This window comes from Ictalurus furcatus, chromosome 16 (assembly GCF_023375685.1).
Source record: "Ictalurus furcatus strain D&B chromosome 16, Billie_1.0, whole genome shotgun sequence".
In the NCBI taxonomy this organism is placed as follows: domain Eukaryota; kingdom Metazoa; phylum Chordata; class Actinopteri; order Siluriformes; family Ictaluridae; genus Ictalurus; species Ictalurus furcatus.
Genome location: NC_071270.1, coordinates 10,735,241 through 10,750,229, shown reverse-complemented (window position 1 = coordinate 10,750,229; position 14,989 = coordinate 10,735,241). Strand labels below are relative to the sequence as shown.

At 39.1% G+C, this 14,989-nt stretch overlaps 1 protein-coding gene across 2 annotated transcripts; it reads left to right on the top strand.

Moving 5' to 3' along the window:
* Positions 1-4,509: 4,509 nt before the first annotated feature.
* mis18a (MIS18 kinetochore protein A) lies at positions 4,510-9,247 on the top strand. Of its 2 annotated transcripts, none has more exons than XM_053646264.1 (5): positions 4,510-4,801; positions 5,842-5,908; positions 6,078-6,200; positions 6,928-7,030; positions 8,792-9,247. In XM_053646264.1, exons 1-5 carry the CDS (start codon positions 4,585-4,587, stop codon positions 8,870-8,872), a joined length of 591 nt encoding a protein of 196 aa, XP_053502239.1. In that variant the 5' UTR covers positions 4,510-4,584; the 3' UTR covers positions 8,873-9,247. The 2 variants fall into 2 exon arrangements, with proteins under 2 accessions (XP_053502239.1, XP_053502238.1); XM_053646263.1 differs by lacking the exon at positions 8,792-9,247 and adding an exon at positions 7,167-7,815.
* The last annotated feature ends 5,742 nt before the right edge of the window (positions 9,248-14,989 follow it).

Here is a 14,989-nt window from a genome sequence, read left to right as displayed (position 1 = left end):
TACTGATACCATTTTGTCATTCATTTATTCATTTTCACTTACTGATTTCGCAGTGAATCCTGGGCATGGTACAGGAATACACCCTGGATGGGATGAAACGCATACTCATTTGCAATTTAACTGGTTTTACACTGGTTCTTATTCACCCATTCACACACACACTCACACACCAATGGTAGCAGAGCTGCCATGTAAGACTCTTGCCATCTGGAGCAACTTGGGGTTCAGTGTCTTGCCCAAGGACACTTCGGCACGTGGAGTCATGTGGGCCGGCAATCGAACCGCCAACCCTACGATTAGTGGACAACCCGTGCCACAGCCGTTCATCTACCTGTATGTTTCTTGGGAGGTAGGAGGAAACCTGAGGACTCAGAGGAAAGTCATGTACAGAAACTTCACACGCACACACACACATACAATCAGTAACCGGAGCTCAAGAGTGAACCTCGGAGCACAGTCATGCCTCCCCGTTCCGTTTTCCATATGATGTCAATATCAGTTTTGATTATCAGTTCATAAGCAATGCTGACACCCACCTAGTGCACAGTTAGGACTACAGATCAGAACGTCATGAGTCCAAATCGTAGCACTGCCAAGCTGCCACTGCTGGGCCCTTGAGCAAGGCCCTTAACCCTCAACTGCTCAGGTGTATAAATGAGATAAATGAAACTCCCTCTGGATAAGGGCATCTGCCAAATGCCCAACATATAAATGTAAATGCACAATGCCAGCACGCATTAAACAAGTTGTGTCCTGTGTTCATGTGCTTTAACTGTGTTGTGTCAGTAAACATAATGCACTAATAGTATAAAATACACCAGGTCTAATGCAGCACCTATTCAGCATTTCAGGCCAATATTGACACAATAGATACTAATACAATGTGTCTGATCAATGCATCCCTGTTATATAGGCTATAGTATATCAATTTTTAATGATTTGCCTATTATTTAAAATAATGTGGTTTATCTTTAGAACATATTTATTTTCAGAATAAAAAATAGCTACAGGCCTAATTGAAGAGCGACTCCAATGATCTATGGTACATTACAAATATTATACACAATAATCCAAACTTTCCACTCAGACAACAGAAAAATCAACAACCAATTTCAGAAAAACACCTCTTTTAAAAAATAGTATTTTTCTTTAAAATATGTTTCAAAATTAATGACACTCATAAGGAATGCTTTAAATAAATGCAAACTGTCATCCTTATAGAATAATTTTTTTCTTTTTTTTTTCAGTTTTCACAAAGTCTGTTGTTGCCTTTGTCCATGCCCTGTTACAATGGGATATAAATATGATGTCCATCCATCCATCCATCCATCTTCTACCACTTTATCCTTTTCAAGGTCAGGGTCCTTTTCAGGGTCCTATCCCAGGAAGCACTGGGCACAAGGCAGGGTACACCCTGGACAGGGTGCCAATCCATCCACACAATCACATACACATTCACACACCCATTCATACACTACAGACACTTTGGCCAATCGGCCTACCATGCATGTCTTTGGACGGGGGAGGAAACCGGAGTACCCGGAGGAAACCCCTGTGGCAAGGGGAGAACATGCAAACTCCGCACACACAGGGCCACGGTGGGAATCGAACCCCCGACCCTGGAGGTGTGAGGCGAACGTGCTAATGGCAGATTGGTTTTATCCTAGCCTTAGAGTCCCACTGCCAGAAGTGTGGTTTCAATCAGTTCCATCACAGATGGTTCAACTGTTGCTGATTGGAGTGACCAATTCAGTGGGAGCATGTACCATTAGCTCTCTTGAGAATACCCTCCATGGACCTGCACTCAGCACTTGGGCAGTCTGCTTTTTATTTTACTTATCATCCATCACTGTCCATAAATATTTACAATTAGCAGATGATCTAGGTTGTGGCACTTGGTTTAGAGTCTGAGTTTAACTATGTGAATCAAACATGCCTTGTCAGTATCAGCATCACTACAATTGCATACAACCCCTGGCAAAAATTATGGAATCAAAACACTTAATAGGATGGCTTTTTTATTTCTAGAAAATAAACAAATCACAGATATGACACAAAACAATTTTTGTTTAATACCTGAATATACTGGCTTTGTGAAACATACCTCAAACAAGTTAAATGAAATTATTTTTATTTAATGGCATATTTATTCCATATCAACTAGAGGAAAAAATTATGGAATCACCTTGTAATTTGCATTTCTAAAACAAATACCAGCACAAGTCTAAAAATGCTAATTTGTCTACAGTTAAAAGATAGTGCTTACAGACATTAACCTTGGACTTTGTGAAAGGAAACATGGACCCAACAAGAGAGTTGTCAATTGAAACAATGGAAAGGATTATAAAACTCCTTCAAGAAGGAAATCCAACACGGAGTGTAGCAAAAGATGAGTTTAAAATTCGGTGCAAGTATAAACAAAATGAGAAGGTTAAAAAAGGAAAACCTAAAGGTAGACCAAGGAAGATGGCAAAGGTCAGGATAGAAAACTCAAAGCAATATGCCTTGAAAATATCAAATGCACAACAAAACAAACAAAAAACAAATGGGTGGAAACAGGAGTCAATGTTCAATCACTGTGACAGAACTGTAATAAATCGGCTGAATGAAATGGGATTTACGTATATAAAAGCCAAAGGAAAACCAGAACTCACACCTAAACAGAAGAAAACAAGGTTACAGCAGGCTAAAGAAAAGCAATCATGGGGTGTGGATGATTGGACGAAAGTGATATTCAATGATGAATCACAAATCTGCATTGGCCAAGGAGATGATGCTGGAACTTTTGTCTGGTGCCGCTCTAAAGAAACATATAAAGATGACTGCCTGAAGAAAATCAAATTTCCTACACATTTATGATATGGGGTTACATGGCAGGTAAAGGACCAGGGGAGACCTCAACAGTCAATGCACAGATGTACGCTGAAATGTATACATTCTATTCATTAAATTGGTAGAAAATAGGTTTGGTGATGATGTAGTCATTTTTCAGGATGATGATGCATCTTGCCACAGAGAAAAATGTGTTAAAGCTTTTCTTCAATAAAGGCATATCATCTCAATGACATGGCCAGCGAACACTCTGGATCTCAATCTGATCCAAAATTGGTCCATGACAAGGCTCCATCCTGCAAAGCTGATCTGTCAACCATTATTCAAGAAAGTTGGAACCAGCTTGATGGAGAACATTGTTTTTCATTAGTAAAGTCCATGCCTCAAAGAATTCAGGCCGTCATAAAAGCCTGAGGAGGAGCAACAAAGTACTAATTGTGATTTCTTTTGGTTGATGATTCCATAAATTTTTTCGTCTACTTGATCTGGAAAAAATTATGCCATTAATGAAAACAATTTAATTTAGCTTTCACAAGGTATGTTTCACAAAGCCAGAATGTTCAGCTATTCTACAAAAATTGTTTTGTCATGTCTGTGATTTGTTTATTTGCTACAAAGTAAAAAAACCTGGCTGTGCATCCTCTAAGTGTGGTGATTCCATAATTTTTGCCAGGGGTTGTAGGATACAGAGCTGATGCCTGTCCTGAACTTCCAGTGAGCTCAGGCATAGACTACATGAACATGCCTCGCACCACCAGGTTTGGGGGCTCAATTCCAGCCTCCATCCTATGTGTGCGGAGCTTGCATGTTCTCTCTGTGCTTCTCGTGTTTCCCCAGGTTCACCAGTTTCCTCCTTCAGCCCAAAGACATGTGTTGTAGGCTGACTGGCATTTCCAAATTATCTGTAGTGTGTGAGAGTGTGTCTGTTTGTGCCCTGCGATGGGCTGGCCCCGGGTCCAGGGTGTCCACCACCTCGTCTCCTGGGATAGGTTCCAGGCTCCTCGAGACCCTGTGTTGGATAAGAGATGATGTACAGAAGTTGGATAGACAGAAGATGTAGCCACAATCGTAATCTATGATGTAGGTACAAGCTAATCTAGACGTTACGGCCTGTAGTGCTGAGCCAAAGCAGGCCAAACTTGGTGTCAATACAGGAACTTATGGAGGGCGACCCCCTCCAACTTGTGAGTGCATGCTAGCAGTTCCACTAAGTTTGCAAGCACAGCAGTGTAAGCATGGTATGATGAGGAAGAGCCCCTCAACCTGCCAGCAGATATCACAGGCCCACAGTCAGGTCTGACCATGTCCATGATGCAAGAAGAATAAAAGCACAGATAGCTGAGTTTTTTTATATAGCTAAATACTACGTCAGATGATCAACAAATGACTTTGTGGTAAGGTCTTAGCATGTGAAGAAGGTATACAGGTGTTAAAACACCACCCCTGGAGAATAGGAGGGGGTGAAGCAGAACTTTACATTTGTCTAGATTTACACAGTATCAGGATAAGAGATAATAAATGGTTCCGAATGTTTTTTGTTTGTTTGTTTTCTGACATTTAATGTTATGTCTTATTCAATTTTCACTCATTTCGCTGGTGTTGCCGGAATGAGCTCCAGAGCGCTAGGTGGCGCTGAGCGGATCTGACTCTCATCACTGAGGTCAAGGGGAAGAAAAATAAATGCAAAAATCCGCGCGCAGAATCAGTCATTTCGGACCCGTTTTGTAAATAAATCACACTTGCATTTATACAATGGCGCAGGAGATCGACCACGTCGGCCATAAAGATGACACATACGTGATTTCAGAGGGTTTATCTGTCGCAGACAGCAGCAGTAAAGTGGAAGATGATGGAGAAGGAGACAGCGACGCGCCTGCTATTTTTCTGTGCGGAAAATGCAGGTTGCCTTTCGGCGATTCGCTCTCATGGGCCGGGAGCGACGACCAGCAGAATCAGATCCTGTTAAAGTGTATTATAATTATCTACCTTTTGCACTCGTTTACTCATATGACCTCTGTACAGATTCACATTCGCCACTAGATAGTTTGATGGCTGTTTAATTAGCTAATTTCACTTGACTTTATTTTGCTGTCCGCATAATTATGACTTGAAAAGCAACACGGTCTCTGAGAGGAGTTATGTTCTTACTGACTTTAGAAATTTAGCTAAGGCTTAATGTCACCTACACCTCTGCAAAAAACAGACTGCACTGGACAAACTGGTAGACCATCCCTGCTGAAAAAACAAACAAAAAAAATAAGCAATAGAAACTATAATGGTATTAATGATTATAATGGGAATTGTATTGGTTTTAATATAAACTCTAATGGTCCCTGTGGGTCTCTACTGGTAATTTGTTGCCTTTTGGTGGTGGCATGTCATGTCTAGTGGATACCATTAAGGAGCAATAATGGTAATGATTTAATGGTTAGTTAATGATTTGTAATGGTATTTGTAGTGGAAACCACTGGAATTTCTATGATTGTTTCTATTGTTTTTAATGTTTTGTTTTTTCCCCAGCAGGGATCTTTGCTAGCTTGCAGAAAGGAAACAATTTCTCAATGACGACTATTAATGAAACAGTAGACAAGTTGTTTTTAAGAAAACAACACAACAGTAAGGCAATTAGATTAAGTCTATAAGATTTATTAATCAGTCTATTCAAATAATAAGGAAAATGGAAAACCTACCAGCTGGAACAAAAGGTCTACCCTGTGTTTTGGCAGATGATCAGTCCAAGCTGGAGTTTTCAGCACTGGAATAGCCTACATCCACCACTTACCTTGTATCTCCACTTATAGGTCTAAGAGTTCAACCTAATCTACCTAACATATAATGGAACAGGTGGAAATCACTTTTACACTACAGATGTGGTGGACTGGGATTAGGCTAAAATCATCTGAACAATCGTTAAAAAGCTGGAGCTTATTAATTGCAGCTCAAAATACCGGTTTGTTTACCCATTCGAAGTGTATTAGGCTTAACCTGACACTTTTTTTCTCTTTTCAGGTGTTAATGACAACATTGTGATTGGCAAAGAACCTTTTGTCTCTGGTACAAGTGAAGAACAACGATGGTACGGTGTCTGATTATGTTTTCAGTCCTCCATCTTATTGAACTGTCAAGCCTGTCTCGAGACAACTTGTGGCATCAAGTTATATTGCTCAATCTGCTAAACCTGGTAATTGTAGACTGTAGAATGGTTCAAATTTTTCATTTCCACTGTCGTTTTCCTTTTCTTTTAGCCTTGCTGTGCATCTCACGTGTCGTGGTTGCAGCTTCAAACTTGGACATATGTACATGTCCACTCCAAAGTCACTGGACTACAAAAGGTCCATTTTCTGCCTCATGGTTGAAAATATTGAGAGGTAAATGGGAGCATTCCAGCTTGGTACAACAGACAACTTCTGCAGACATTTCCATCTGGCTAATGGTAGAATCATATTTCCTGTAAAAGGAAAATGCATTACAACACAGGTTTCTGACCCTGGACCTGGAGTACCACCTGTCCTGCATATTTTATTGTTTTCCCTGCTTCAACACACATGCATGAATTTAACTCAGGAATGGCTGTTAATTAACTGATTAGTTGAATTTGGTGAGTTAGGGCAGGGAAAACACTAATTATGTGCAGGAGAAGGGCTGCTCCTGGACCAGGATTGGGAGTCTGTGCATTACAACATCACACTTTTCAGATTTCACAAAGTTGCAGCTTGTAGATGCAGCTTGTAGATGCAGTAACAGTGTGTATTTAAAAGGAAAACACAATGTCGTTTGCAGTGTCTTTTATTTATTTATTATTTATTTATTTTTCTCTCGAAAAGGTCTGACATTTAGAAAGCAATTACTCTTAACCTAGACCAGTGGTCACCAACCCTTTTCCTGGAGATCTCCCTTCCTGCAGGTTTCATCTCCAAACAAAATCTATCACAACTCTTTTAGTTGGTCAATAACTTCTTAAGGCAACAGTTAGATGGTCAGGTGGGCAGGATTATGGTTACAGCTAAGGTCTTCGGGAAGGTAGCTCTCCATGAACAGGGTTGGTGACCTCTGACCTACTGTAGACTAAACTTAAACTGTGATTATTTTGTGTAGTTATGTTTTAGGCTCTCCTGACCAGCAGGTGGCAGCAGTGGACAGAGAAGAAAGGCCTGTGACATTGGAGTACATGGACAATGTTGAGCGACAGATGACCAAGGTAAACCTATAAAATTAACACTTATATTAATAATATAATAATTTGTGTGTGTATGCTGGGACGGATTATCCAATGGGCATTATGGGCAGGGGAAGAAAATAATTTTTTATTTTTCATTTTTTTTTTTTTTACATAGCCGAGTGTGGGAGTGTGGCGCCTGAAAGTAGCTTTTGACGCGTTCAACCCGGGTTGGAATCCGCCTTTTGCCGAACTCGCTCTTCTCCCTTTTCCATCACATATCAGATCGGAAAGGCATTTATTCTCAATAAAAATGAAGAAAATATTTGATAAGTGGAATAAAGTGCCTAACAAAATAAAGTGACTGTTTTAATAATACAGTGTTTATTGGTTAGGGGTAGGTGTATATAGGGCTTTATTGTCCCAATAAGGTGGCATCCATTTAATATTTTTTTTATAAATAGTCTCATTTACACTATTACTGCATCCTGTTAGTGTACAACAATACTGAGGTGCCACTATTTATAAGTATAAATAGCATCTAACAATTATTTGCACTTACTGCAAAGAAATGCTACTTTTATATAGTGTAAATAGAATATATCACTGTATGTATGTAATCAATTAAAAAAATCTGATCTGCAGATGTAAACAACAATTGTAGAAATGATTCCGTCAAACATCACGGCTCTGTTTTACTTGATAAGTTCTGGTTCTAAAATGAAAAGCTGTTGCAGAAGTAATTCTTTTTCATTTCTCCTTACTGAATAAAGTGTACCATTACTGTTCTTGTCATGGTGAATTTTCTCTTCTATCATTTAGTCTGTGTGCTTGTGTACAAGGATTTAGGCTACTGATCTCTTTCTACCTATATATCTATCTATCTATCTATCTATATATATATATATATATATATATATGTGTGTGTGTATAAAACATAAACCCAGTTAGTGAGTTCAGAATGTTAGGGAATACAAAGATGGCAGTGAGCTATCCAGTTTTATATATTTTCTAAATGAGAGACCAATAGAAATAAAACTCACACCAGAGCAGAAACTGAGCTTTGAGTGTAGTAGAGTTTGTAAGAAAATTTGTTTTCATTTCCAAGTTGTTGGTGCAGATATGAGACGCAGATGTAAATAACATTACTCACGCGAGAGAGAAGTAAGCATAGGTCAGTTTCATTTTATTTTAAAATAATCTTTTTACTGCTTTACTGATCTGCTTAAAAATAATTCCAGCATTTACTGCACACACACACTGTAAATATCGAATGCAAATGTGCTGTTTTTCTGTTGTTGGGCTCAGACAGTAGATGGCGCTCTTTCTGGCCTGAGAAAAGTTCTTTGTTAGAGGCCAAACAAAGAGCCGTTAGGACCTGTTCAAGAATTTCATCCTCAAGGAAGCAGGCATGGTGATGGCACCTGATCACAAATACCACGTTGATTCATATTACCATTTAATCTGTTTAAAAACCAAGTGCAAATAAGTGTCCCTGTCAAAATAAGACTTCCTATTTGAATTCACAATATTATAAATGTGCAATTAAGCATGTCTGACTTAATAGCAAATTCTAGATTAATTGTGAACTTACTCTCAGGAACAATGGATGCAAAAATACCTTTAGCTATTTACTTTGTGTGTGTGTGTGTGTTTTAATTGGGTTTAGTAAGAGCTTTTATTAATTATGAACAGCTTCCATTTTATGCTTTTTACTCCCTCATTAAGCTAAAGTGTAGAGTGGGGAACAGCAAAGCATTAGACTGTTATTCACTGTTCTGATCTATTTCTTTTGTCTTGCAGATAAAATCTCTAGCAGTGACAATAGGACAGCGGCTCTTGGAGATCGAGGTTGACCTCCAGTGCAAGTCTGGGACAACTTAACCTGAGCTGCACTTCGCCTAGAGATGTTCTTCAGCTGTTTGTTTACTGTTCCTGCTACATGACTTTGCTACAGTATACCACGTTGTTGTTTCCGCTCAGAAAATCTGTTGTTTGCTAAAAATCTTGAAAGTCATATATCACTGTCAAACCAATAACACACACCAAATTGTTATTAATATGTTGTTTGCTGTTGTTGTTTCACTTTCTATGCTTTGTTTTCTGTTGTTTACATGAGGATGTTCCACATAAGCTCATATTTTGTAATCCTGTGTATTAAGTAAAAAAAAAAATTGCTGTTACTGAATTGTTTTTGTTTATTCACTTCCTTCTGTTTGCCAGATTTTCCGGATTAAAACAGAAGACCCCCACCCCAACTTCTCCCTCCCTCCCATCACGGTTTTCATAATTTCACTAATCTTTAATCAAAGGTGTGGCAAAGTCTTTTGTTTACAGTTCCTGTCTAATGTGCCTAGCAACACTTTATGCCAGAAAGGCAGACAGATCCTGCCGAACCCTCCCAATCTCGAGAGCTGGAGCAGCATAACAACAACGGCACGCATGTTGAAATCAATCTGCACAGACCAACCAGTGGCCTGTATCCAAGGCCTGGCTGCCATGGAAACAGGCTACTATGCTGCATGCCTGTTACCACGGTGCTGACCGTTTCCTGGATTCAGAGCCAGCCAGCCAGCTCGCTCGTTTGCCTGTCTGTCATCCAGAGGGGTGGAGTCACTGCTTCTCTAATCCCCAAGGGTGTTTTTCTGTCTCCTCTTCAACTGTTCCCTCTTTTCTCTTCCCCCTCCTTTCCTCAGTCTCTCTCATGCTCTCTCTCCCGTCCCTAAATAGGAAAAAAAAAGACCTGCCAGTTTAGGAAAGGTAAAACAAAAGAGAGAATAATCAGGCAGAATGTCTTGGATGGCAATACGAGCTCATGCTCCCTATTTCCCATCAGGCATCGTTCCTCCAGCAGCTGCAATGTGTGTTTTTGAGACCACTGTCCAGATGTTGGGGTGCAGCCTTTTGTCCTGGGATTTTTCTTCCAGTCTCATTATTCTGCCCAGCACGCCACACAGTCATTTTGATTAATGTGCTTGGCCCTACGTCTGGGCGCTGCGTCCCGCTGAAGGTGAACTGCTGATGCTTGCCGCTTTTTAGTGCGATCGATGCAGACTGATCACCTCCCCGTTCACATACGTCCTCTCGCTCCTTCACCTCAAGAACCAAATGCACTCAGGCATGGACATGTTGCATGGTGATAAATAATGTAGACAGGCCGGTGGAGGAAGGTTACCTCTCTTCTGAAGCAATCAGAGAGTAACTGTAGCTGTTGCACATAGGAATAGGACCTGTAACTGAAACAAGATGTCCAATCCGTTTCGTTTTGTTGCTGATTCTTATTTCAAGGCCACTGAAATCTTAATAAAAGGTGCCATTCATTTCCCCCCAAATGAAATCATTGAATAATGGTACGGTTGCAACACTGATCTTAGTTATTTATTTTAGGCCTGAGCTTTTTAAAAAGAATGTTAAATGCTTTTTTAAAGATATTGGTATTTGCCATTGCTTTCCTTCAGCTAATTATGTTCTGGAGATATGAAAATTATGTTTCTATCAAAGCTACATGACTTTAAAAATTGTCAGTGAGCATCACAGGCAGTTCATAACACACACAAAAATAATATTAGTGGATCACATTCCAGATCAAATCCAGTCTAGTACCAATCCAGTCTTTTAGGTCAATATACTGATACTTAGATACTTAGGCACTGATGTCAGGTGAGGAGGCCTTGGGGGGATAGGGGATGGGGAGGGGGGCGGCGAGTAGGGGGGGGGGGTGTGCAGTCATCGTTCCAGTTCATCCCAAAGGTGTTCAGGGGGGTTGAGGTCAGGGCTCTGTGTAGGCCACCTGAATTCTTTCACTCAAATCTTGGCAAACCATATCTTTATGGAGCTCACTTTGTGCACAGGGACATTGTCGTACTGGAACAGGTTTGGTCCTGAGTTCCGGTGAAGGGAAACTGTAATGCTACAGTATAAACTAACAAGCAAAGCTTCCAACTTTGTGACAACAATTTGGTGAAGGCCCACATATGGCTGTGATGATTAGGTATCTATAAACTTTTGTCCATATAGTGTATATCAAAATATTATGTCATCTACTGTAGAATCTCATTCCACAATCAGATCCTTTGTCAAAGAAACTTACTTCCCTCAACTGGAAAAGCCCTTCATAAACAGGATTAGTGGCAGTCGATTTCTGAGCCTGAACAGATTGAGTAGGAAGAGCGGACACTACACAGTGAGGGGCCAATGGCCTGATGTTGACTAATGAAGATTGTAGTCATGCCGACAGGCAGGAAAAGCTTACAAGCTTACACCTAGACTGCAGAGTTTAAGCCAGGAAAGTCACAAAACCATCATCTTGCCAGTGCTTGGTGTTCTTTACTCCCCCTTTCTGCTGCTGTGCATTAGTCAATGACTTCTTTCAAGATTCGTGATGCGTGTGTTTGGGGAGGCATCCAATTTTAGTGGTTTGGTGTGTGTACAGAGACTGATTAGATTAACTGTGTTACTGGCGTAGTAGTTTGTGAAATATCAGTTAAAGTTTTTTTTTTTTTTTTTTAAATCTTTCTCAGTCCAACTCCAACCCACTCCACCAATTTATTTGATTGCAATACTTTTAAATTAACATAATGGGCCAGTTTTTTTTTTTTTTAATTTTTTAAATAAAGACATATAAAATGTTAATAATAGTAATTCGATTGAACACAATAAACAGACTGGCTGATTTCCTTTGCAACATTTATTCTAATAGCTGACTTTAACAAACCAAGTGCAGTCAAATTGAATCAAATGTGCCTGCCTATTGACATTAGATAGGGAGGATGATATGATCACAAATGGGAAAAATTTTATAACTTTGCTTTGTGCTGAGTTCTTTTATAGGTGCATTTTAATACAAATGTGTGTAATAAAAGCATTACAAAGACAATAAAAGAACAATGGCATATTTTGCTCACAGCAGAGTGTATAGACTGATCACTCAGATTCAGTGTGTCTTGATTTGAGCAGTAATGAAACCCCTGCATTCGTATTAAGATCAATTAAATTTTTTAATACTCAAATAATTTGCCCTCTGCATGTTCTGATATGTTGTGATAAAAAAAAAAAATCCAAAATAATTTAGTATTTTAGCATCTTCAAAGTAGACACAATTTTTGCCTAGAATTTCCAGAAATGTATTCTTGGCATTTTCTCAACCTATTTCTTGAGGAATCCCCCTGAGATGCTTTTTAAACAGTATTAAAGGAGTTCACACCTATGCTGGACACTTATCGGCTGCTTTTCGGAATATTCGTCGTCCATTTAAAAATAATTTTTTGTAAATAAAATTTTAGTTTTCTAATGAAAGAAATTAATATGTTGGCATGATTATATTTTTTTGTCTACAACAGCACCAATTTCAAACATTTAATCATACACTTCACATTTCAGTCAAGTGGTACCAAACTTTTGACAGGTAGTGTATCTTAACTCTTAAAAATTAAACTTTATTTTTCTTGGTATTTCCCCCAACGTGTTCCCCAAATGTTTGAACCCATCTTAGGTACTTTTTCTTTTTTTTTTTTTTTAGCATAGAATCCCAACATTAAGATTGTTCTAATGACTACGTAATATTTTAAGTTAATAATTTAATTTGAGTGAATGTAGTGGGATTAAAATGTACAAAAGGATGTTTCAGGCATGAGATGTTTGGATCTTAAAATGGATTCACACATTAATGCAAAAATGACTAAGAATACAAAAAAAGTGCTGTAGATAAGTTTAAATTTATTTATCGGGAATATGCACATCGGTTGCTGTGAAGGATATTTTATCCATTTTTGAAATGTCTTTTACCTTTCACATATTTGTAACATTAATATCAGTGGCAACCCAATTGTGGACTCATCCTTGCACAACATAACTCCCATAGTTCCATTTGATGACTTTATTATTATTCTAAAACTGGAAAAAAAAAATAAAGAAAGAATTAGTGTTTTTAACATTTTGACCAGTAGTGTATATAAGTTCTAACTGGCACCCTAATCGTCGAATCACCCGTAAACCTCTGAGATCTTTGTCCGCTCACCCACAACTTGACGACTCTGATTTATCCAGGACTGAGTGTGTGAACACCCATATCTTTTATGAGGGGTGTAGAAAGTATGTACACATACTGTGAGTGCATATGTTAGGCATTTGTGGGACTGTTGCACAGCTGACTGGATTAAAAGAGGCCTGTGGGGTTGTTCAGCTGTTACTTATTTCACAGGTGTCCCATGAGAAAAGTGCAGTCCACAAAAATGCCCCACTTCAAGTTACAGGCATATGGGAAAAACATTTTCTTAGTATGCAAGATAGTAAAACATGCTATAATAAAGTAATATTCTTAGTCAAATCAGTTTTATTGTGTAAGATGTGTCATAAAAGAAGTGTGGATTTAGTGCAAAAGGAAAATGAAGCACAAATACTTGTTTTTAAAATATAAATATTAAAAATCTTTTTTTTTTTTACAGAATAAAAATCTTTTCTCACTTAAAGCACAACTTGTTATAAAGTTTACAAAAAGATCCTCAAAATTCAAAAGACTTCAGGTTCATTGCTCACTGTAACAAAACCACATCCAACAGCCTACAAATCATTGGAACAATGTCCTTTCGCATGCAAAGAGGAATTTCATGTTAGAAAAAGTTAATTAACAAACAGTTCATTGCCTTCTGTTCAAGTAAACACTTTGAAAGCTTTTTACCTCAACTACAGTAATGTGCAATGAGTGAAGGTATCAATGTACTCACAACATGAAAGACACACTGAGTTCATATTTACAAGTGGTTCTCACATCACAGGGTCAGAACTGTTCAATGAACAGAGTTAAAGCATGTAGATGATTAACACTGGGTACAAAAAATTGCACAATTGCACGGTCTATTACGTCACTCGACATGATGGGTAACATGATGAAACCCGACTCCCTCCCCCAAAATGCATGTATGTATTTAGAGTGATAACACACAGGCTACACAATGTAACAATACTTCTGAATGGCCTTATTTTGACCAGAGGGCTTTAACACATGATATTTAAGGCTATACAATGTTCAGCAATCTCTTTCAAGGTAGGCAAAAAGCTAGTGGTGACAGTAATTCACAGCAAGACTAAGGGGAGATATTCTTTTCTGTGAAGTTGACCTGAGTGTCTGTAACTTGTGAGGTGGAAATGCAGCAACAGCTTCACTCATGCCACTAAGTAGGCTCATCTCAGGATGATTTGCTTCACAGGTGCTCTGAGGTACATAGTGAACTGGCAGTGATTCAGCATCTTCTATTGAAAAAAATCCATCCAGCCATCCATCCATTTTCTATACCGCTTATTCTACAGGGTCGCAGGGAACCTGGAGCCTATATCCCAGGGAACATCGGGCACAAGGCGGGGTACCAATCTATCGCAGGGCACAATCACGTACACATTCACACACCCATTCATACACCACGGACACTTTGGACATGCCGATCAGCCTACCATGCATGTCTTTGGACTGGGGAAGGAAACCCCCGCAGCACAGGGAGAACATGCACACTCTGCACACAAAGGGCAGCGGCAGGAATCAAACCCCCAAACCTGGAGGTGTGATTCGAACGTGCTAACCACTAAGACACTGTGCGCCCCATTGAAAAAATATGTGGTTTAATGAAAGTCTTTATATGATACTCAAATGGTGTTTGCAGTAAAATGAAAATATTACAATTAGCATTCTAGTTTGTGACCAGTGTGCCACATTAGAGGTAATTAATAACACAGTGCTCGGAGTTGGGGTGTGCCCAGGCATCAACAGGCATCTATCTGTGCATATCAAGGACAGCTCATTCCCCAGAGGATTCAAGTTCGATTACCCCACCACATTGGAAGCCCTGGTGCTTCGAACGGAATAAAAATAAGTGGTAGTTCAGTTTACTGCATACAGTTTCTGTTTTAAAAGTGTGTGTACTTCAGAACAGGACAGAAATTAAGATCTAGTGGTGAAACAGCAAACACTGCATTTAAAGTTCATAAGATAGTTCAGATGTGCCTTTGTCA